General features: G+C 38.7%; 3 protein-coding genes across 3 annotated transcripts in view; 1 reads left to right on the forward strand and 2 right to left on the reverse strand.

Moving 5' to 3' along the window:
* The window catches only part of LOC138959494 (rootletin-like), a gene marked incomplete in the record, with an annotated part of 66,167 nt that extends 61,570 nt beyond the window's left edge, over positions 1–4,597 (reverse strand). The window contains 1 exon segment of the mRNA XM_070331011.1: positions 4,168–4,597. Coding sequence (XP_070187112.1) covers positions 4,168–4,278 — 111 coding nt within the window.
* The window catches only part of LOC138959507 (ankyrin repeat domain-containing protein 54-like), a 96,039-nt gene that overhangs the window by 26,553 nt on the left and 43,979 nt on the right, over positions 1–25,507 (reverse strand). The window lies entirely within an intron of this gene.
* Positions 14,014–25,416, forward strand: LOC138959492 (hypoxia-inducible factor 1-alpha inhibitor-like). Its single transcript, XM_070331010.1, has 9 exons — positions 14,014–14,176; positions 15,512–15,756; positions 15,989–16,137; positions 16,458–16,603; positions 17,451–17,557; positions 18,327–18,390; positions 18,760–18,867; positions 20,800–20,907; positions 22,397–25,416. The coding sequence occupies exons 1-8, from the start codon at positions 14,042–14,044 to the stop codon at positions 20,842–20,844; spliced, it is 999 nt and encodes a 332-aa protein (XP_070187111.1). The 5' UTR covers positions 14,014–14,041; the 3' UTR covers positions 20,845–20,907; positions 22,397–25,416.

A 25,507-nucleotide genomic window follows, 5' to 3' on the forward strand; every position in this document is an offset into this window, starting at 1 on the left:
TTTCTAAAATAAGGCCTTATTTTCCATTATTAAGGCCTTAAATCTTTAAGCCCTTAAAAAAATATGGGCATAAAAAATAAGCCCTTATTTGAAAATAAGGCCTTACGAGAAATAAGGCCTTATTTCTGTAAGGCCTTAATAAAAATAAGGGCATAAAAAATAAGGGCATAAAAAATATGGGCATAAAAAAATAAGGGCATAAAAAAATAAGGCCTTATTTTTTTGACCAATCATGAAGCTGCGCAGAGATCTCATAACAAACATGGCGAATGGGGGGTTCAGAGATCGTGATGATTTTTTTAGAAGAATTTGTGCTGAAATTGCAAATTGCGAGAGAATTGGGGTTTCCGATGAGGTGTATGTTCGCTCAAGGTAAGCATTGTTTACATTAAATGACTGTTTGATTTATATCAGTGTAACATCTTGATCTTGCTTTAGCTCCGGATGCGCAGTAGAGATGCGCAGAAAAATATGGGCATATTTTTTTAAGGGCTTATTTTTTATGCCCTTCTTTTTTTATGCCCTTATTTTTTTAAGGTCATAACAGAAATAAGGCCTTATTTCAGTAAGGCCTTAACAGAAATAAGGCCTTATTTCATTATGCCCTTATTTCCTTATGGCTGTAAATATTTAAGGCCTTATTTCTAAAATAAGGCCTTATTTATAGAAATAAGGGCTTATTTTCAAAAATATGGGCATATTTTTTTAAGGGCTTATTTTTGGGATTTTTGACCCTTTGTGCCAAGGATAACATACTGCTTGACTAAAATCTTTACAAACATTGACTATATTCTATACAAGAAACACTTGACAAGGGTAAAAAGAGAAACAGAATCCGTTAGTCGCCTCTTACGACATGCTGGCGGGTAAATTCTTCCCTTTAACCCGCGGGGGGAATTGAAAAGCCTGTCATCTGTCTGTCCAGAGTTACAAGCTATTACTAAAATAATTTAATTTCATAAGTGACACCTATGCCAATCTGCAAAATTAATTTAGCAACACATTTCCACTGTGCACAGAAAGCAGTCAGACTGTAGACTATGTGTGTGTACTCTTATCCCATGTAAATGCCAAGAAGTAGAATTTATCAAGGCGGTCTAAACAAGAAGCAGGATGGAAACTTTAAAATTAATCCCACCAGCATGTGACTCAAGAACAACTAAACCACAACATCTAGATGTAACATTCAGACAAAAAAAAAACACCCAACAAAATCAATAAATTACCATTTTATAGGTTTTTCCTTGTAAGTTGGATGTGTTATTTTGCCCTGCAGATGCACCCATGAATCAGACTGACAACCTTCATTCATTACACCATCACCCCTTTTCCCCACATTGCAAATTATACACTCTTTTCATCCTTACTGTTGTGCAGTCCCCATGGCTAACAGTAACACTCACGCTGAGTGATCTCACAAGTACTATCACGCCCTCATTTAACAAACTGTCAAAGTTATCTTTACTCCCCTGTTTGATTTAGTGTTTAGCTGGTATTTCTGTGCACAGATCTTGAACAAAGTCATAAGAACTTATTTGTCCGTCTTATTTGTCTTGTTTAGTGTTTGCATAACTGACATACAGTTTGTAAACCAAGAAAAGCTGTACTATGTTGCTGTCTGTTACTGTGTATATATATATATAGTTTCAACACAAGAAGATAATACCCCTCTCTCTTATTCTCAATCTTAATTCTCATGCACCAACTTTCATTCAATAAATAATCACATTGAGTCATTCACTTGAACTTGTCAAAGATCATGACACTGACAGTAAGTTCGCAAAAAGAAAGATACTGTGATATTAAAATCTACTTGTACTTGTTGTAGTTGTAGTTGTAAACAAAGAGTCAGTTTTAAGTTTTATGCAACTTTGAGAACACTTATCTTGCAGTTGCAATGAAACAAAATATTACTGAATTTTCAGATTTTTCCCACAAGAAATCCACTTTTTTAGGTGCTACTTTATTCATAATCAATACATGTACATTGTATTCTGGTTCGCTATTTTGTATGGATCAGCACACCATTAACTACATATAGACAAGAGGATTTGGGCAAAACTGATTCCGTTCAGTTTACTTGAAAATGAGAAATTCATACTGCCACCAAGCCATTACCAAAGCACAGTTCCTAAATCAATATACAGTAGTTGTTGTCTTTTGGACAGTAAACATTTACACACCTCCTTGTGTACATATATGTATGTATACATGTATTTATAATAACAATACATAAAGAAACCTACATGTGCACTACCACAAACCAAAACCAGTGCTTTTTCTAAAAAGTTAAAGGTCCAGACCTCGTTCTTTCAATTTAGCAGACCATGCTCCCACATAATACTATTAATAGGCAAGTACAGGAACCAGCATAATATCTTAGTTGTCCCTCTCCTTTAGCCATTACAATACAAGCTATTGCTCTTGCTTTGAGTGAGTGATTCAAAGGAAAAGGCCCTGGGCGATGCAGACAGAAGTGCTACTGTTGCACAGTGTTACAACTCTGTTTTTGTTCTGCTCACCTCAACTTGGCTCAGGTTAAAATCTGTTGGCTCAGAAGAGGGAACTAGCTCTTACAAATTTGAGCTTTACTCTTAGTCTTACTTAGGAAACAAGCTGATTTCCCTCAACATACTAGATTACTGTTCCCTGTCTTGACTCTTATGTGAAGATCTTCATTGCTGACAGTGACAATTCTTTATTTAACGAGGTCAAGGCCAAACAAAAAATAGGTGTGGTTACGGTAACATAGCCCCAAAAAATAGGGTAGGAAGGTAGGCAATCACTTTTTTTTTAACTTTTTTTTCTAATGTGTACAAATTAAACCTACTTGACAGGGAAATAAGTGTGCGACTCGGGCGATTTCGCTTTCATTGCGTTTTCTGCACTCGGGGTTTTTTTTTGTTTTTTGTTTTTTGACAAATGTAATAAAAAGTTATAGGGTCGGCCCCTAAAAATAGGGTAGGTCGGGTTACCGTAACCACACCTATTTTTTTTTTAGGCCTAATAGAATAAGCAGTGATTTGCTTTTTTTATTTTTATTTTATAGATCTGGCCCTTGCCCTAAAGAGGGACTAATCTACAATGACTAAATAATAAACAGATACAGAAAACTATTATATTACAGATAAACTTAAGGAAGAACCAATATTATAAATGTACATAAAATGAATGGCACAGGGGAAACATGCGAGTTTGCTAAATAGGCTAATAGTGACACAAGCATGTAGTGATGGGCTGTTTTTTGGTTTTGTTACCAAGCGTGTAGAAATAATCATAACAATTAGAAAAAAGTAAAAGTTTGAACAGCAGAAAGATCAAAGCCAAATCCACTAATGCCAAGAGTTTTGTTTTTTTAACAAATTAAAGACTAAAAAATGACCAGTGTCTTGAATCTCCACAGTTTTGTCTTAAGAATTTCTACAGAACACCTCACATCATCACCCAAGAAACCAGGTCAATTTAACTGGTAATATCAATATATTGACAGTTAAAATTTGGAACTTGTATCACTATCACTATCAGAAACTAAAGCATGAACCAATTCACAAGTTCATATATATACCTCCCCATAACATCTTTTCCCTTGAAATACAAGGTGATCACTGCATTTATATGCTTATTAAGCCCCGTTCTATAAGACAAGGGATAAGATTCTACTGAGCTACACATCAGGCTGACCAATATTCTAGTTCTATTTAAACAAAACAGCATTTTAAGTTTGTGGAATGGCTACTGCTACTAAAATACTCGTATCATTCAAATCAGTTTTAGAACCAAGAACGTTTTATACTAATCTTTGAATTACCCACGAGATCCTATTAAATTTAAATACAGAACTTACTCAATACACTTCTACTCATAGCCCATCCCTCTTTACGACTTTAGTTCCAGTCCATCCCTCTTTACACCTATCGCCTAATGTAACTCATCTTGCTGAAGTCAGAAGATACCAACACCATAAACTCACTTTTGACTTTGATCAAACGACGCAAACTGAGATAGTTTGTGTGTGAACAGTAACAAAATGAGAAAAAGAGACTAGAAAACGACACACAACGTGTCAAAGTAACTCGACCAGCAATACCGTGTCATTTTCAGTTTCAAACCTGGCAAAGATACCTGAACGATTTTCACACAGGTGCACAAAACACAGTTAAAACTCACCTTGTTGTTTTCCAAAGCAGCTGCAGAGTGTGCCTCTTTCGACCCGAAGCAGGCCTGGCACTTACTCTTGTTGAACATGTTCGGAACAAACTTGCGACACTTCGAAGCCATTTTGATTGTTTACGTTCTGATGCACACACAAAACACACCTTGGCTTGGTTATCCTCACTTGGCTTGACCGCTAACTTGCTTCAGGTGACACGGAGAGCTGCATGTAGCCGATCTCCATCTCACCTGACAACTCTAGAATGGATTCAACAACAAGGGAACAACATCGCGATCACCGAATGACACAAATATGAGGAGAGACTCCGTTGATGACCCAGTAGAAGTCCAGACTTGGGTTGATCGCAGACGTCCCAGGACCGGTCACTCACCGGAATCGTTTGTCGAAACCATCCGAAATGTGCCGAACAGTTTGGGGTCGCGGACGTAGTTTTCAGTTCTGAGTAAACGTTGCAGCAAAAAGTCCCGAGTTTACGGAAAAATTGATGATTTACAATTGATTTTTTTGGAAATAGTTATTTAACGGTTCAAATGTTATTTCAGATCAGCATTACTGTGTCTATCTGATTATTTCTTCCAAAGATATGCAAGTAATTGTTCTACATGACGGCGGAGGAACTACGAATGTAGTGCGTATGATGACTTGGTGTGGTACAGTGAGTTGCACATGTTGAAACACTGCGAAGAAGGCTGAGTCCGTTTATTCTTTCTTCGTTCTCTTTCTGTCATCTCATGATCTTGTTGGACGCAAAGTAAGAATCCGGGGCAGAGTTGGCGGATTTCGTCGGATTTGAGAGTAGTAGCCTACATTAGCTCTCCTAAAACCCGTCATAACTACCGTAATTTTCAACACTCAATTATGAAATTTTGTATTATGTAAGAATGGACGATGATCTAACAAGAAATATAAAAATAAAGTATATATAAGTGCTATGGTTCAAGGTAGCGCGTGCTGGCGCGTAGTTTAGTCGGGCCGCTTTTCACAGGTCATGAATAAGGTATATAAAAAAGCAAGGTCTTATACAGGGGAAGTCTTGAATTGGGGGGGGGGGGGGGGGGGGGGGCACACTGTGTAACACTTCTCTCAGTGACACTCAGCGCATGCAGCTAGCTAGTTGCTGCTGTCTCGATCTATTTTGAACAATGATTTTTTTTTCTCAGAGTAGAGTGTTAGTTTGTTACATGCAACAGGCCGAAATCATCTTTGAATCAACATTTTGCAACAATCAATCACATCAATATAGCGCACAAACTTGCACATTACGTTTCAAGGGCCTAGATTACCATGCAGTGACAAGAGCCTACTCAGTAAAGGCAGAGACATACATTCTATCTATGTCTCTGGTAAAGGGGCGTACGTAGTAGTAGTAGTATGTAGGGGCGGCTATATTTGTTAGCCGAAGGCCGCGAGGCCTTATTGGTGCCCCTTCTTTGTCAGATACTTTGCATGCCTAAATCCCTATTCTTTCAATGCTTTCAATCAAAGTCGTAAAAAAGGTTAAGAAATTTTGGAGAATTGTCCAAGAAGTTTTTGAAGGCGTCTACTGTGGGTGCGAATTTTATGTTAGCGGGTAGTGCATTCCAATTGTTAGCAACTCTATGAGAAAACGAAAACTTGCGCTTGTTAGTCTTACAGTGTTGAACAAAGATTTTTCCCTGGCTGTTTCTGGTGTTGTCTGTCTGCTTGAATGTGAATATTTTGTGCATGTCAATATCATCCACCCCATTTATAATTCTATATGTTTGTATTAGGTCACCCCTTGTCCTCCTTCCCTTCAGAGAGTGGAGGTCTGCAGCCCAGAGAGACTGTGTGAGTTTAATATATAATCAGTTAAGACTGAGTAAAAAATTATTACAATCGATAGTTACCAGTGAAAAGTTATATCGGAACACTCTGCCCGTTTGTGTTTTTGTTGTTGTAAAATGTAAGATCTGAAACGTTAAAAATTACGTCGTTGAACTGTGTTGTTACACCCCACCGAAGTTATCAAAAGTGTTTTTGCTTTTTGTGATTCGGTTGGTTTGGTGCGTTATACAATGCATCTGCTTTTTCAAGACTAAGCATTGATCACTTTAAAACACAAGGATCGTCATGGGCCATCATGACTTGTATCATTTTACATCGCATTCTAAGAAAGAGCAGAATTCTCACTATGCGCGCGGTACATTTCTAGAATCGCGTAGCGCAAAGTTGGAATTCCTACAATGGTGGCCATTGTTGGAATTCCAACAAAGCGCAGGTCATTTCCGGAAAAGCGCCGATGACGAGATGGGTCGCAACAATCTCTCCTTTGATTACATTTAGTCAAGTTTTGACTAAATATTTTAACATAGACAGGGAATCGAGACGAGGGTGGTGGTGTAATACAGTATGTGTGTGTGTGTGTGTGTGTGTGTGTGTGTGTGTGCATGTGTAGAGCGATTCAGAGAAAACTACTGGACCAATCTTCATGAAACTTTACATGAGAATTCCTGGGTATGATATCCCCAGAACATTTTTGTTCTTTTTTTATAAATGTCTTTGATGACGTAATATTCGGCTTTTTGTGAAACTTGAGGCTGAAGCGACCCTGTCACACCCTCATTTTTCCATTAATCAAAATTGATTGAAATTTTGGTCAAGCAATCTTCGACGAAGCACGGACTATGGGATTGCATTTCACCTTAGAAGCTTAAAATCAAATTAATGAGTTTGTTCATCATAACTCTGAAAATTCGAATTAAATTAAAAATGTAAGTAATAAATCCAAAAATGATTTCATCTTATTCTTTCTCATTTCCTGATTCCGAAAAAAATTGTAGATATGTTATGCTTGGATTCTTCTTCTTCTTCTTCTTCTGCGTTCGTGGGCTGAAACTCCCACGTACACTCGTGTTTTTGCACGAGTGGAATTTTACGTGTATGACCGTTTTTACCCCGCCATTTAGGCAGCCATACGCCGCTTTCGGAGGAAGCATGCTGGGTATTTTCGTGTTTCTATAACCCACCGAACTCTGACATGGATTACAGGATCTTTTTCGTGCGCACTTGGTCTTGTGCTTGCGTGTACACACGAAGGGGGATAAGCCACTAGCAGGTCTGCACATAAGTTGACCTGGGAGATCGGAAAAATCTCCACACTTTACCCACCAGGCGGCCGCGGCCGGGATTCGAACCCTCGACCTTCCGCTTTGGAGGCCGACGTCTTACCACCACGCCACAGCGCCCGTCTATGCTTGGATTAAAAACAAGCTCAGAAAGTTAAAAAGAATAAAGAAAAGCTTGCTTTCCTGTTACACGCAGGCGCCACTGCGCTGTACTGGCTTGTCAGTTTCTTTACATGTGAGAGTGTGAACGATTTACTTGCCGCGGGGTATTGACTGAGCTATGATTATTGTCTTCGTGAAAAAATGCAGTGCGTTCAATTTTATTCTTTGAGTCGACAGATTGACTTAATGTAGTAATTTTACTTCACGCAACTTACAAAACCGACCCGTTTTCATGTTTGATTGACACATCTTACAGCGATGTCCCTTACTAGATGAGGAACGAAAAGAAGTGTGGCCGTCACCAACTCCCTTGCAGACCAAACTATACGGCAGTCGACAGGAGTTGGAGAAAACGACAACATTTATCACCAGTGCTGGACTGATTGTGTAACCTCTGCGAACGCCAAGAAGAAGAAGAAGATGTTTGATTGTCCATGTTTTTGGTGAGTACATTTTGATTGTACTCTTGCACGTCTTTCTGTTTCCTTTCTTCTTTTCACTATCAAACCTGTCTTCCTATCCTTTTTTGCTCATAAACTCTATGTGACTGCGCATGAGAGCGATGAATAAAAAGACCAAAAATACTGTACTCACTTGTGAACAAAGAAGACGAAACAAACAACAGCGACGTTTTGACCCTAGGGTCTTCTTCAGGCACATAAACAAAGCAGAAAAAATAAAAAAGACAGACGAAAGAACAGAAAGAAGAACTACAGATGTAACGATTCCCAACACCAAAACAAACAGATAAAGCATCTTATAAAGAATTGACACAAAATATAAAATGATCGGCAACATATACAAACTCTGTACTGGACATAAACAATCAAGTTAGAACTGCATTACCTTTATCTGCCGAAACGAAATGCATAGTATTTCAGCTATGTTCTCACTACCATTCAGTTTTGTGTGATCTTTGCCTGTTTTTACTTACAGGTTATCTAATGAAAGTCTACACGTTGATATAAATGCATAAAACACAGAGAAAAAGAGATATAAGAAAAATGATCCCTCTGAGTGTTTGTTGTTGTTTCCTTGCTAATGTGAGTGTGAGTAGTCTCCTCACAAACAATCCAACATCAATGAACATTGAGTACAAAGTGGAAGTCATAAAATGTTTGTTCTTGCACTGTGGCACGCTCTGCAAACAATAGCAGCGCAAACTGATAATGAACAGAGAGAGAGAGTGAGAGAGAGAGAGATTGCAGTTTGCTAGTGGCGGAGTACCAATATTTTAATTTAGCAATGCGACACTGATTCTTTCAGTCCTGCAAAGATAAATTTGCATAGCCTGGTCCACTCGTTAGTCAAGGTGCGTCGTTTACCTGAATAGAGTTTTCACTGATCAATGGCAACGAAATTGATATTCAAAGTTCTGGAATGTATCCCGATTTCAAGCATTCATAAACAACATCAAACACAGTGCCTGATCAGTTACAGGCCGCATAACAGAAGCCCGATGGTTGAAACCACAGGCACATGACGATAGTCCGATGTTGGGGTCCTAAATTTGACCGCCACCAACTACGCGTTTCTACATTTATAGTAAGATTTACGGTAAGGCGATTTGCCCCTTATTTAGCAAACTAACAGACAAAATAACGCTACCAATGACTTGATCAAAGCAACGGGCATTTTGGTTTATTAAGCATTAACTTTCCAGCCTTTACTATCATCGACATACTAATATCTATATCTATATAATGGCTGACAGCTTCAAGTTGAGCACTGGCCCGGGTCACGTTCAAGGGCCGCGGGCGTATAGGCATTTAAGCCATTTTTGAAGCAAACCACAGCATTATCTTAAGAAAGAAAACAAAAGTAAGGGGGGGGGGGGGGGGGGTGAAGAGGGAAGGCGCTCCAGCTAAATACGTTCCAAATTACCCCGAAGTTGAGGTGGAAAAAAACCACCTCATAAAAAAGAGTGTGTGTCATGATTGGACGGGCGGGCGGGGATGTAGCTCAGTCGGTAGCGCGCTCAGGATTTGTATCCAGTTGGCCGCTGTCAGCGTGAGTTCGTCCCCACGTTCGGCGGCGAGAGATTTATTTCAGTCTCAGAGTCAACTTTGTGTGCAGACTCTCCTCGGTGTCCGAACACCCCCGCCGTGTGTACACGCAAGCACAAGACCAAGTGCGCACAAAAAAGATCCTGTAATCCATGTCAGAGTTCGGTGGGTTATAGAAACACGAAAATACCCAGCATGCTTCCTCCGAAAACGGCGTATGGCTGCCTAAATGGCGGGGTAAAAAACGGTCATACACGTAAAATTCCACTCGTGCAAAAAACACGAGTGTACGTGGGAGTTTCAGCCCACGAACGCAGAAGAAGAAGAATGATTGGACGGAATCTAGTGAACGTGTGAGGAACCACATTTGGGCAACAAAACAGTCCTCCAGCAGAAAAAAAAGTTGTATTACTGAAACAACTACATATAAATAAGTAACGAACTAACTTGCTTTCTTTTTGTTATAATCATTTCATACAATGACGTTTATGAAACACCAAATACTTGCATACAATTTTAATTAACAAAGTATATTAATCTTGACATTCGTACAACTGGTGATAGAAATAGGGCTTGACGATGAAGGTTGTTGGGATGGGGAGAAAGCTAGCTCGCGGAGCATATGAATAAAAGAGACGGGAGACAATTTTGCACTCCCTGACTTGCAGTCTGAAGCGACTGGTAACCGCTTTAAGTTCTACGAACCATATAGACCCTATCGGTATTCCAAGCTCTCGTAATCTCTCGCAAACTTCAGAGCATAGCAAAGCATGCGGTACAGCGATCTCGTGCGAGCTGCACAAGCCAAGGTTCGAAGTTCTCGCGATGTTCAAAGCATAACAAAGAGCGTGTCTCGCGAGAGCTGCTCAGCAGTCTATTAATTATCATTTAACTGAAATATAAGCACAAATATCAATAACTGTGACAACAGAAACAACAACCGCTATAATATATTACGAACAGCAGCCTCGCGCGGAGGCATCAGTAAACTAGGGGTCTATAATTCGACCAAAAGTGGGTGCATTCACTGTAGGTGCACTTTCTGTAGGCGTTTTTCCTGTATACCGTCAGGGAATACACCCGGATGCATTTCCTGTAGAAAAGGACAATACCACTCAATCTCACGCTGTTCGACAGGAGGACTTATAGATTTTCTCATTTCTTCAGTCAATAAAAAATTGCAACACTGAATCCAATCTCTTTGAAAACGAAAGACAAGTCGCGTAAGGCGAAAATACAATATTTAGTCAAGTAGCTGTCGAACTCACAGAATGAAACTGAACGCAATGCCATTTTTCAGCAAGACCGTATACTCGTAGCATCGTCAGTCCACCGCTCATGGCAAAGGCAGTGAAATTGACAAGAAGAGCGGGGTAGTAGTTGCGCTAAGAAGGATAGCACGCTTGTCTGTACCTCTCTTTGTTTTAACTTTCTGAGCGTGTTTTTAATCCAAACATATCATATCTATATGTTTTTGGAATCAGGAACCGACAAGGAATAAGATGAAAGTGTTTTTAAATTGATTTCGACAATTTAATTTTGATAATAATTTTTATATATTTAATTTTCAGAGCTTGTTTTTAATCCAAATATAACATATTTATATGTTTTTGGAATCAGCAAATGATGGAGATTAAGATAAACGTAAATTTGGATCGTTTTATAAATTTTTATTTTTTTTTACAATTTTCAGATTTTTAATGACCAAAGTCATTAATTAATTTTTAAGCCACCAAGCTGAAATGCAATACCGAAGTCCGGGCTTCGTCGAAGATTACTTGACCAAAATTTCAACCAATTTGGTTGAAAAATGAGGGCGTGACAGTGCCGCCTCAACTTTCACGAAAAGCCGGATATGACGTCATCAAAGACATTTATCAAAAAAATTAAAAAAAATTCGGGGATTTCATACCCAGGAACTCTCATGTCAAATTTCATAAAGATCGGTCCAGTAGTTTAGTCTGAATCGCTCTACACACACAGACACACAGACACACAGACACACAGACACACGCACATACACCACGACCCTCGTTTCGATTCCCCCTCGATGTTAAAATATTTAGTCAAAACTTGACTAAATATAAAAAAGTCGCGTAAGGCGAAAATACAACATTTAGTCAAGCTGTCGAACTCACAGAATGAAACGCAATGCCATTTTACTCGTAGCATCGTCAGGCCACCGCTCATGGCAAAGGCAGTGAAATTGACAAGAGCGGGGTATTCGTTGCGCTAAGAAGGATAGCACGCTTTTCTGTACCTCTCTTTGTTTTAACTTTCTGAGCGTGTTTTTAACCCAAACATATCATATCTATATGTTTTTGGAATCAGGAACCGACAAGGAATAAGATGAAAGTGTTTTTAAATTGATTTGGACAATTTAATTTTGATAATAATTTTTATATATTTAATTTTCAGAGCTTGTTTTTAATCCGAATATAACATATTTATATGTTTTTGGAATCAGCAAATGATGGAGAATAAGATAAACGTAAATTTGGATCGTTTTATAAATTTTTATTTTTTTTTACAATTTTCAGATTTTTAATGACCAAAGTCATTAATTAATTTTTAAGCCACCAAGCTGAAATGCAATACCGAACCCCGGGCTTCGTCGAAGATTACTTGACCAAAATTTCAACCAATTTGGTTGAAAAATGAGGGCGTGACAGTGCCGCCTCAACTTTCACGAAAAGCCGGATATGACGTCATCAAAGACATTTATCAAAAAAATGAAATTTTTTTTCGGGGATTTCATACCCAGGAACTCTCATGTCAAATTTCATAAAGATCGGTCCAGTAGTTTAGTCTGAATCGCTCTACACACACACACACACACAGAGAGACACACACACAGACACACACACAGACACACGCACATACACCACGACCCTCGTTTCGATTCCCCCTCGATGTTAAAATATTTAGTCAAAACTTGACTAAATATAAAAAGGATGCCGAAAGATATCAATTTTTTTTATTGATGTGGTTATGCATCACGTGCCGGAATTTCAGGGAGATCGGAGAAACGGCTACAGGAAATGCACCCGGGTGAATTCCTTGAATATGATACAGGGAAGTGCACCTACGTGGAATGCACCCACTATTGGTCGACTTAGACCCTTTCTGTATAAGTAACTGACTCTCAAACCGGGAACTGTCACAAAACTGACGGACCCCCCCCCCCCCCCCCCCCCCCCCCCCAATGTACCAGTCGATTAAAGTCACATCCTACTCCTTTAGCCTTTGTCTCGCCCGGGAATAACTAACAAGTTCTGACAAAATGGTTCTTGGCTCTATAACCATTCAGCATCTCAAAATCAGCGGGTACGAAGTGGCTGAAAGGGCCGTCAGTCAGTCAATAGAAGTGAAGCAAGTGCCGGAGGTGTTCACATACCATACAAGTTATCATTTGACTTGGTTTGCAAGGTATTTTGTGCGCCGATGGGTAGTATTTTTGTTGTTGCAGTTGTTATTTAATTCAAGTTACAAATAACATAGTTTATCAGGGCCGGACTAGGCGAAGAGGAGGGGGGGAGGGGGTTGCCAGTGGTGGCCCAGGGGGATGTCCCCCCTGGCGGCAGGGGCGGATCAGTTCATTTTATGGGTGGGTTTTTTCAAAAGTATATTGTGAAGATATGGGTGTGAAGGCGCGAAGCGCCGAGCCGACGGCGCGAAGCGCCTAGCTTGCTAGGGGGGTCCGGGGGCATGCCCCCCCGGAAAATTTTGAAAAAAAGGATGCAAAATGGTGCAATCTGGTGCATTCTGAGGATGATCATTACCAGTTTCAGGCAGCAGATTTTGTCACTGATTAATACCCCAAAAATTGAAACTCAATGTAAAATAAAGAAATGCATACCTCATTCAATATTTTTATTTTTGGCTGGGGGGGGGGGGGTCCGGAAACCCTAGAACCCCCCCCCCCCCCTCGTTGAGGGGGTCAGGGGGCAAAGCCCCCTGAAGCTGATGGGTAGGTCATATTCTGAGATAGGAAAATGGTCGCTCCTTGCATGAAACGGCATAAAATAAGTAATAATAAAAAAATTAAATAAGTAAGGTACATGTTTAGGCTAGGGGGGGGGGGGGGGGGTTGCGCAACCCCCATAACCCCCCCCCCCCCCCCCGGTAGTCCGGCCCTGTTTATGCTTGGTTGTTTGTTATTCTTGACGTTGACTGCATAACTTGAAATATGACATGAATAAAACATCGGATAGCCCGATTGGCAGGCAGACAAAACGATCGTGGTGACACTGACAGTTCCGAGTACCGGCATGGTACACAACCTGACACAAGCAGACAGACATACACATCCATATACATATATATATGCACTGACACACATCCCTAACGAGTTCTTCCGGCTTCAAAACAAAACCGAAAGTTGATGAAACAGAGTTGTCCTTCTTTGGGGGGAGACGTCTTTGACGTCAATTTAAAACGATCTAGGATAAGCACACTGTGCTTTCAACATAATGAATAAATGAATATGGTATACTACTAATAATAAAGCAGTATTTTGTTGTTGAGGTAATTATTATTGATATTATTGTTTTCAAACAATCTAAAAAACCAACAGGAAGAGTATTATTGTACGCTCCCTTTCCAACACAACTATGGCGTCTGCTTCTGTCGTCGATTCTCAGCTGAACGAAGTTGCAACAAAGGTAAAACAGTATCATTTCCCTGTGGAAAGTATCCCCAGGTTGAGCTATGACGATCCAGAAGCGGAACGCCTGATACGGAATGAGGTAAGGCCTGGTGTTACTATTTTGATCTTCTTTGCAAGTAAATTTGAGAAGAAGTGTAAGCGTGAACATCTTTACGACTTTAGTCATAGTCATACAACGCGCGTTGTTCCGGATCAGTGCAAGATCCGTCTAGTGCATTCGTTGTTTAGGTACGATTGTTTCTGTGTATTAGAATATTTTCAGCAGAAGCCGATTTTGCAAAAGGAAGGAGATATCTTCCGTTCAGTTCAGCTCAGAGGCTTTTCTTAGTTTTATTTTGGTCGATCGAGTGCGTACGTGACTAACAGCAGCTTTTCACTTTCTGACCCATTTCCTCCAGGGTGCAAAAGCGGGTAGAATGTAGGCCAAATAAAAATAAAAACTACAAGTCAGATCAGTGTTTGCAAGGACATATTGCATTAGATTGCTTCAAAATACATAAAGAGTGTACATTGAGTGTACATTAAACAGTATGTTTTAAATCTATTGTTTACTTTCTCAGGTAATTTACAGATACCCTGTTCCTGTTTTAAACCATCATGCACACTACCACAAATCCATCTAGTCTGTTCTAAGAGCTTTCATTTACTCCAACACATGCCCAAAACCAAGCACCTGATACAGCTGCTTTCGATGCAGAATATAGCTATTTTGCCTTATTATTTCTTTTTTTGACACATGCTTACACTGACATGGACCATATTATCCCTTTGTTACCCCGTAGTTTGTTAGGCTAAAGCAGCCCAGCATCGTAGCTCAAAGACAAACCATGCTTCTTGATCTAAACACAGTAATTTTTTATATGGAGCTATATTATATTTCAAGAGATGTAATGCATAACAGTTAACACAGCAAAAAAACCAACAATTTGTTCATTGGAGAATATACACGATCCCAAAAGACCACCCACCACAGCATTTAGATTAGAAAAATAGAACGCTCAATGTTAACACATTCCTCGGGTGTAAAGTCAACCCCAAGCCAAACTCTGTAGCTTATTTGGTTGATTTCAAATCTGAACCTCTAGCAACAACACGTGAAATACAGTGTCTGCTCAGGGGTGAGAGGAAGGACGAAATCAAATGAAAGCGAAGAAGGCGCTATGAGTAATACAGTCTCAAAACACCACTCATTAACAGCTGTTTGCAATTTGAATAACTATGCTCAAACACTGCTCAAACACTTATTTTAAGGTATTCCTGGTGCGTGGTGACATATTAATAACCCCCCAAACAGAACTGCATATATAGCTATTGGGGCGATTAGACACAGTGTTTTGGTCAGTTATATTCCTCAAAGTTGTATGTTTGAGCTAGTGGCACATTGTGCTTATTTTGCTGTTTTGGGGTTTTGTAGGAACCTGTGATACTGACAGGCACAAACCTTGTGGCATCAGCACTGCAATGGAGCCCAGAATATCTTTCGAACAACATTGGCCATGGCACTTACACAGTGTACTCCTCCAAGAACCACAAATTTCTGTATTACGATGATAAAAAGATCTGCAAAGTACCAACGTTTACACCTCCGACAACCCACCAGGACATGACATTCCAGGATTTTCTCAACAAAGTTACCGAGTGGAAGGAAGGAGAGCCATAGTAAGAAATGTTGATTTTTTTGTTTTCAATTGCTATATCATTTACTTTTTAATAGGTTCAATATATGTATTGAAGGTAAGGAGTCAGTCTCAAAAGTGTTGATATACTGGGCTCTTAGATGCTTTGAGATGATTGACATGTTAATTCTATTAGACATATATTGTGTGTGTGTGTGTGTGTGTGAATTTGCTGTCTGGCAATATTTTCACAACTGTTTTCTTCGCGATTTCAGCAATTATCTTCAACAATCACTAAACGACTCAGTGGGGCCCCAAATAGTACAAGATTTTGCTGCTTTCAACTGGAAATGGATTTCAGACGAAAGGGCCAAGAACAACTGGGGGGCTCTTACCTCAAATCTTTTGCTTGTTGGTATGGATGGTAAGTACATGTAGAGCATTGTCATACAAATTACAGGGGCCTTATTATTAAAGTGTTTATTGGTTTTCTGGAACTGTTTATGCTAGTTCACTAGCCCAAAGAAACAGCATTACAAGACCCTTTAAGTTTTCTTTTTAATTCATTTGTGATCTCTTGTTGCAATGAACAAAAAATGAGAAAAATAGCAGCACAACAAAATCCTTCACATTTTAATTTTTGTATTTACTCATGCTGTTGGATTAGCCACCCTTGGTTTCTGAGTTATCTTAATATCAAAGTGCAACTTTAATGTATAATAGTTTTTAATTTTTTCCTTGAAGGTGTTGTTACTCCAGTGCACTATGACGAACAACAAAACTTCTTTGCTCAAGTTCATGGGTTCAAGCGCTTCTTGCTGTTTGACCCAAGTATGTTTGGCTGCCTGTATCCATACCCAGTTTTTCACCCGCACGACAGACAGAGTCAGGTAAATGTTACATTATATGTATTTGCCAATACAGTGACCGGCACATTTCTCAGAAAATTCTAAAACCAGTCAGTCCTACCGGTTTTGATTTCATCTGAAAGTTTTTCACACAAAAAAGAAGGTATTGCTGTTTCACTGGTTGCCATGATTATTTTAAGTGAGCAGTTTTGTGGGGTGTTTTCATCTTCTTTTTTTTTAGGCAATACCAGCTTATAAAACATCTAGTGCAATAAAGCTACCTAAGGTTTATATATATATATGCCATTAGCATGACTGAATCGGTCTCGCATGCCTCCCTGGGTTCTTGTGACAAGAAAAAACAATAAACAAATAAACAAACAAACCATCAGTATGAGCCATCTATTTTCAATATGGAAATTAATTTTTTTGTCAAATTAATTTCACAGGTCTACTGCCAAAATAAAATAAAACCTTGAAACTGTGTTCGGCAGTATAGGCATGACTGAAAGGAAATGTGCCAGTAAGGATCAAACCAACTTTGCGCTTTTATTATAGACATACGTTTATTAAGAGGATACTTAAGGTAATTTTAAACCGCAAAGAAATGAAAGATCAGAGCTGACCTCTCATTACAGATTTTACTGTACATGACTGCTTCAACCAATTCCAATGCATTTTGGGACAAAACAGAAGACAGTCAGCTGAAAAAAAGTTTTATTGGCTGGTCTTTTTTATTTTAGAGGGTCTTCCTAGCAGATCAAAACAAACTGTTGGTTTGTTTACATCCATATTTTCAGGTGCTCTAACTGAATAGATGGGCTTCATAAACAGTTGCTTTTATTTGCATGTTTCAATCCTCGATGGCTTTTTTTTATTTTTTATATAGGTTGATTTCGACAATCCTGATTTTGATCGTTTTCCTCGTTTGAGAGAGCTGAAGGGCAGGCAAGCTATTTTGGGACCAGGTGACGTTCTTTACCTTCCAGTATACTGGTGAGTCTCTTTTTCCACATTTCAATAAAATTCTCAAGGTTGTTGTAAAGACAGATATAATGTTCGGTAGCTTGTATGCGCATATATTCGGTCTTCCCTAAATCCCACATGGGACCCATCAACTATCAATACCCATGCCATATTCAGAGAAGTGTTGAGAAAGTCGTGTGGCAAACAATTTACGGGTGCCTCAAACCCATACTCGGGGGGGAAGGAATAATGGTTCCATGAACAATTATGATTATTAATGAATCAACTATAAATTACTCTTTCAAAAATATTTCATGCAACAATCTCCATAATTTATGGAGTACTCCTGTATAATCCATATAAAGAAAATATAGTGATAGCGTTGAAATTCTTAATCCATCACTATATGTAATACTGAACAGCAATTGAAGGTGGGTTGGGTTTGAGAAGCTCTGGATCCCCGATAGCTCAAAGGGTTGAAGGAATACAAGTAAAGGGAGACAACCATTTCGCTGTCTCCATTAACAAGGGGAAGGTATGAGAGTGTGTATGTATGCATATTAATAATGGTTTAAACATAAAAAAAAGCAGATTTTCAAGACCAATTGCATGAACACACAAGACCAATGAATTTATGTGGCAACACAAGCTTTAGAACCTAAAATAAACAGAAGTGTGTGTGTGTGTGGGGGGGGGGGGGGGATCAGAGGGGTGTCTGTCATGGAGAGGGGTGTATGTGTGTGTGGTTTATAGAAATATGTCTTGGAAATCAATTTTGACAAAGTTTGTTGTTTGATAGGTGGCACCAAGTGGAGTCAGTCCCAGGATATGGTATGACTGTGTCTGTCAACTTCTGGTACAAGGTAAGTGAAGTTTGTTCCACTATACAGATCGATATTGCGATACTGACTGCTACAATATTCACAGTAGAAAGGATGGTGGTTTGATTTTCATTGTTTATAGGGCTTCTTGTGATTATTACAATAAAAAGGATGATGGTTTGATATTATTTGTTTGGGTTTGCAGAAAGAAAAAGCTTCCTGAATGTGAAGAAACACCTGGAGGTCAGAAATGCTCCTGTTGGTAACATGCATGTGAATTGTAATGATTCTACAGAGTTGCAGTTCCTTGCTGTATAATTTTATTGTTATCTTGTTCTTCTTGTATAAGCTAAAGTTTAATTTGTCTTGGTACGGTACATATCATGATAGTTTACGTACATCTGTGTGCAGTCTGGTCCCACTGAGAAGATTGTGTATCCTCTGAAACCACACCAAAAGGTCGCAATGATGCGTAACATTGAGAAGATGATCACAGAAGCTCTTAACAACCCAGAAGAGGTGAGATTTTGCTTATCCGTTTCTCTGAGAGTGTGTATGTATGCATATTGATAATGGTTTAAAAATTTAAAAAAAGCAGATTTTGGTTTAAAAATTAAAAAAAGCAGATTTTGCTTATCCGTTTCTCTGTTTCTTCTCGCAAGTGAGCAAGAAAAGTGCACATGATTACGACAGAGAAATATTATGAAAGTAGAAGTAGTTTAAGAAAGAGGATAGCACAGAGCTCCAGTGCTAGCTGTTTAAGGAAATAGATACAAAGTCTAGGCTGCAGTACCTTGTGCTCAGTGGATGTTGGGGAAAGATAACGTGTATTTTTTATTGACCATGTTGCACTGAAAGGTTTTTAGTAACAACACTATTCAGACCTGTCAACCCCTTCCAAGGCCAACCTGTACTAATATGATTAAAAACTGTAATCAGGGCAACAATCCCTTACACACTCCCAAAAAATGAACACACGCAAACCTGAGTTCACACGCAAGACTCGCAATTCACTCGCACGACATAAAAAAGAAGAAAGACCAGCTGGTAAATACTCAACATTTATTTTGTATTCATAAAACACATCTGATTTAGCATTAATAAAATACATACAACTACTGTAAAACGCACCCACACAACTACAACTGTGTCCACTGACCAGGAAAAATCACAGTCCAGTCTCACCTGATCACTTAAAGCTTAAATTTATAACACAGTCACACCCACACAACTACGTACTACTGTCCACCAGGAAAAATCACAGTCCAGTCTCACCAGATCACTTTAAGCTTAAATGTATAACACAGTCACACCCACACAACTACTTTGTACTACTGTTCACCAGGAAAAATCACAGTCCAGTCTCTCCAGATCACTTTAAGCTTAAATGTATAACACAGTCACACCCACACAACTACTTTGTACTACTGTTCACCAGGAAAAATCACAGTCCAGTCTCACTAGATCACTTCAAGCATGACACTTGTTGTTGGTAGCAGTAGCTGACTTTGCCATGGCAAGCAGATTGACTGTGGTAATGGTTTCATGGCATTGGCTTGCGTCACATCTTCTTCCGTTGGAAGGCGGCTGTCTCGTTTCTGGAAATGTTGGTTCACAGGCTTGAACTGTTTCGAACGAATCAATGATTGTTTGTGTACCGCCGTTTCAAAATGCTGCTTCAAGTCTTAGTGACCAGAAGCAGCAACTTTCACTTTGATGTGCGAGCCACATGGCACGCACAAACTGTACTCCTATCCCTTGTCCGATGATCGCACGACACCAAAGTACGTTTTCTCCCACTCCGACATGTGCTGACCATGTCCGGCTTTCTTTTTTTTCTTCGCTGGCCTCTCCATCTTCAGTTGTAGCACGAAAAGTGACGCGAATCGTTGTCTGTCGCTGAAGTAAGTTGTAAAAACAAAGACCAAATCTCGCGACACGGAAGTAGCGGATTGGGCCACAGCGCCCTCTATGATACCTTCTGCGCATGCGCACAAGCTCAGTTACAGTCTTTTTCTGTTAGTTGTTGTCGTCTGCTAAACAGAAACGAATCTGATGATCTGTTTCGAATCTTTGTTCGGGTTTTGAATTTTCCCGTACAATTTGGTTTACCCGTACAGCTAGGCGTTGTACACCGTACACACCAAAATTTGAGTAAATCCCGTACAAAATACTGGAAAACCGTACAGGTTGACAGGTCTGACTATTAGATGTACTTTTAGGTGACCTGTTAGATGACATTTCTGCAATCTGTCCTGTTGCAGAACACCTCATTCTTTCGTCGATCTTTTGATCAGTCATGGATGTGACTGGCCTTCAACACGTCTTAATTATTTCTTTGAGCTCATAAATGTGTGAATTGTTTGACCTAACTGACCCTTCATAGCTTTTCTACTGAAAAAAAAAGTGCTGCCGAGACTAGCTAATTTGTACTGATTTCTTGCTTTACAGGTTCCCCCGCTCCTGCAGGACATGGTTTTGGGCCGATACACTTAAAACTGTGATGCCAAAGATCAAGGGATATATTGTAAAAGAATACAAGAGATGCCATATTGTGATGTGAGCCCCCACCAACACACACACACACACACACACACACACACACACACACACACACACACACACAAACTTACCCTTCTCCCTTTTTATTTTGTCAGACAAGATACTGAGGAGAATTAAGGAATGCGGCTACAATTTTTCTTACACACAAACACATACGGGTACTCAAGGACTTGCTAGAAAAAACAACAACACACATGTTTCAAGAAAAAACCATTGGCAGATGCAACAAACCAAAGATGCAACACAAAACAGACATTCACAAGCTTAGGGTATGTGGTTTTAGAATTAGACATCACTGTAAAACAAAAGTCAGCTTTACAGGCTCAGGCATAGAATTCAATGACTGTTGTTGAAGTTGATTTTAACGTAACTTCAAAAACTCTGTTGGGAGTACTTTGGTGGCATATTTTAAGGTAGTTTTTGGATATTATTAGGCACAAGTGACAAGAGGAGGAACAAATAAGGATGTTGATCCCATTCCATCACATGTATATATTTTTTTTACTTGGTCTTGCTGGTTTTCATGCAGGAGGAAGAGTGAAAGAGTGGAAGGGAATATGAGGGGCTGAAGAATGCTTATAATATGGGTATTTTTTCACTCGTTCTTAGAATACATAGATTTAGGGAGATTAACTGTGAACACTGTACACCAGTGGAGCTCATTAGCTCACCTGCTGAATATACTGTTTGTATTGAAAATGATTTTTGTTTTAATTTCACATATGTTTCATATGAATCACAGGGAGAGGGATGTATTTCTGTGATTGGGTTCAAGGCAAGCATCGTTTTAAAGTTATATTACAGGACCAGAAATAAGAGATTTTATCTCAGCTTAAATGTAATACTTTATTTTCACAGCTTAGAAAAATATGGAGAAATCTTCTGATGTGTTTGTTTGATGACTGCAGGGGCAGTCTGCATGTTTCTGACTAGAAAGAGTTAATAGTTTCCCAGGTTTATGAGGCCAAATTTCAGAATTTTATTAAAATATTGTGTTGTTTTTCTATCTCTATTCCGAGGATGGCCCTATATTTTTTTTGTTAAAGTGACTTATGGTGAAAGGTATTTTTTTTGTATTGCACAGAAATTCAGTCTTAAACAAGACAAAAGATTAGACTTTATAGTTTCACAGTTGAATATTTTTCTTTATGAATGAATGTTTTATGCAGATGTTTTTATAGTGATCTGAAAGTTTTGCACTCAACAATTTGTCCCCTTGTGTTCTTTTGTACTGTTAACTAACATTAATGTTACCAGTTTTCATATCATGGTGTCTGATTTTTCATATGTTGAGTCTTTGTGTAGACTTTTGTGAACTTTGCTCCAATAATTTGGTGTTGATGATGTATGCTGTTTGCCTGAGCAAAATATTTAAAATCAGGCCAAAAAGGATTTAACTGTTTGTGTACAGGGTTGGTTCACAATTGGTGTTGACAGATTGTGAGAGGTAGGATATGTGATAAATGTTTTTTCTTCACTTTTACAGATTTTACGGTGTTTTATTTCCATATGTCTGAACCATACTGCTGCAGATTTGCTCGTACTTTGAATAACTGTAAGTTTTTGGCTTCAGTGGTATGAATTTTGTGTGTTGTTGATGGTACATGTATAACAAATGAATACATGTTCATGTGTAAATGACATTTCGTTTGTGCATCAATTAACATCTGAAACCATGCAAAAATAATCCATGCAAGTCATTGCATGTACAAGCAGCTTGGAAAGTGTCTCTCAATACAAGTCCTAACGCCCCTTCCGGGTTAATCCTCCCTCTCACCCCCACCCCTCTGTGACCCACACATTCCACTCCTCTCACCAAAACTGTGCATCATCTTATTGTAGTTGAAGAATATGCGGCTGGTTTGTGAGTCTTGTTATGTTTGTTCTTCTTAACTGCAGGTCATTTGTTCACTAAAATACACTCTCACCCATACAAAAATGGATGTCTGTTTGCATCTGAACAAAGCGTTCTTCTGTCAAATGTTGCCTTGGAAACTGTATGGATGTTTTTGCTTGTTGGAGTCTTAAGATGTTGCTGATAATATGCATTTGTCAGGTCTTTTTTTCTTGCAGATCCATGTACCAGGTAGGCCTTCCCTCCCAAAACCAACAATGAAAAAGGTGCGTTCTGAAAGTTAAAATGCCCACCAATTTGCCAAGTTTCTGCCAAGCAGCTTTTAATTTATTAAGATCTTTGGATTTATAAACATATTTCATTGTTTGTTGTTGGGTTTTTTTTTGCTCTGTTGATACAGTGTGTTTTTCTATGAGTAGATTTTATTGCATAAATTTACTTGTGATGAAATTTGTGATTTTTGTTGTTGAATCCTGATGAAACTGTGCAGTTTTAATCTTGACAGCAGTCTTATTGTTGTGATCAGTTCTTTCATCTGTACTTTCATTTCGTTTTTTAAGTTTTATTGTACATTGTTGCTTACTTTTTCCTTTAACTTATTTGTGCTGAAATCTTGCAAGCTGATGAACAGATAAGGAGTGTAACCATGATCGAATTGTGCTGGTTGTGTTATGACTGCATTGTGTACACATGTGTGTATTTAAATAAAAAGAACAAGTCGCGTAAGGCGAAAATACATTTAGTCAAGCTGTCGAACTAACAGAATGAAACTGAACTCACTGCATTTTTACAGCAAGAGCGTATACTCGTAGCATCGATGCAAAGGCAGTGAAATTGACAAGAAGAGCGGGGTAGTAGTTGCGCTGAAAAGGATAGCACGCTTTTCTCTATCTCTATTCTTTTTAACTTTCTGAGCGTGTTTTTAATCCAAACATATCACATCTATATGTTTTTGGAATCAGGAACCCACAAGGAATAAGATGAAATTGTTTTTAAATCGATTTCGGAAATTTTATTTTAATAATAATTTTTATATTTTTAATTTTCAGATCTTGTTTTTAATCCGAATATAACATATTTATATGTTTTTGGAATCAGAAAATGATGAAGAATAAGATAAACGTAAATTTGGATCGTTTTAAAAACAAATTTTTTTATATACAATTTTCAGATTTTTAATGAGCAAAGTCATTAATTAATTTTTAAGCCACCAAGCTGAAATGCAATACCGAAGTCCGGCCTTCGTCGAAGATTGCTTGGCCAAAATTTCAATCAATTTGATTGAAAAATGAGGGTGTGACAGTGCCGCCTCAACTTTTACAAAAAGCCGGATATGACGTCATCAAAGGTATTTATCGAAAAAAAGGTCCGGGGATATCATTCCCAGGAACTCTCATGTCAAATTTCATAAAGATCGGTCCAGTAGTTTGGTCTGAATCGCTCTACACACACACACAGACAGACACACACATACACCACAACCCTCGTCTCGATTCCCCCCTCTACGTTAAAACATTTAGTCAAAACTTGACTAAACGTAAAAAGAAAACACACCAGTAACCAGGTTAGGTACGTTTATATCTATAATCAATATTTCGGCACGTTACTGCCTTCGGGATGGTAAGTTTATGGGCATATAAGTGTACATACATGTGTGTATGTATGAAATGCTACACATATAAGTGTACATACATGTGTGTATGGATGAAATGCTACACAGGAAACAATCTATGACTGACACAATACTACTGAGAGTAATAAAAATCAAGTAGGTTACAGGAATATTTATTAATAGACTAAGCATTAGTTCGTCAACCTATTAGTTTTTGAAGTGGACAAACAAAGAAATAATTTTGAGATAATGAATAGAAAATAAACCTTGAGGTTCAAGTTCTTGCTTTCGGAAGGCACATTCCTCATCGACACATGATCTTTGGAGCGCTCATTTCAATGTAATGCTGACTTTTGACATTTCTCTTAGCTCTTCACAAAAATATTATGGTTATATCGGTTAGACTAACTCCGTATATTTGCATTGGACGCATAATAGCAGATATGTAATGCGTCCCGGGACCCGCTCTTTTTGAGGGCATCTCGGAACTCCGTCCATGAATTTATGGTATTTTCCCCCAACCTCTAGTGAGTACAGGACACAGGGACACAGTTAGAGGAGCCCTGTGTTCATTAGCTCATTATTGTTTCTTTATCTGTCCAAAAAACACTAGGTTGACATACTAACAAATGTTTTGTTCTAATTACTAATCTTTCTTGTTTTTTGATTTTGGAATGTTGGCAGTCTATTTGCGAATCTAGTGAGAGGAAGTACCAGAATGTGCTACTTTTCATCAGAAATGTAAGGATACTGTTATATTTTGTACGGTCAACGTTGCAGTGACCACCCCGCTAGCAGTTCCTTTCTGTGTGAAGGACACTTTTGCAAATATGGAGGAGGAAAACAGTGTACCATGCTCATTCTGGATCCTTTTTCTGGTGTCCGTTTTGTATTAGATTGTACGCAAGCATCTCATTAATATAAGCTGTGGTATGTGCAAGCCTAAGTGAAATTGTCCATGCTATATACATATTGCGACAGAGTGTAACCTAAAATGGTCATGCTTTTTATGTCAAGAATGAATTCATACAATAATTTATTACAGTGGTTTGTTTCTTCCTTGAACACTTGACTAAATGTATGCTGGAAGACTTGGAATGGAGAGGCGGGTGATAGTGTGTGTTTGTTTG

This window comes from Littorina saxatilis, linkage group LG2, assembly GCF_037325665.1.
Source record: "Littorina saxatilis isolate snail1 linkage group LG2, US_GU_Lsax_2.0, whole genome shotgun sequence".
NCBI lineage: Eukaryota > Metazoa > Mollusca > Gastropoda > Littorinimorpha > Littorinidae > Littorina > Littorina saxatilis.

What these genes read in the sequence shown, in the direction of transcription:
- LOC138959492 (XM_070331010.1), top strand. Translation starts at nt 14,042, where the DNA reads ATGGCGTCTGCTTCTGTCGTCGATTCTCAGCTGAACGAAGTTGCAACA. An exon ending in CTGTCAACTTCTGGTACAAG is followed by an intron (nt 18,391 to 18,759) that starts GTAAGTGAAGTT and finishes ATCTGTGTGCAG; the next exon opens with TCTGGTCCCACTGAGAAGAT. An exon ending in CTCTTAACAACCCAGAAGAG is followed by an intron (nt 18,868 to 20,799) that starts GTGAGATTTTGC and finishes CTTGCTTTACAG; the next exon opens with GTTCCCCCGCTCCTGCAGGA.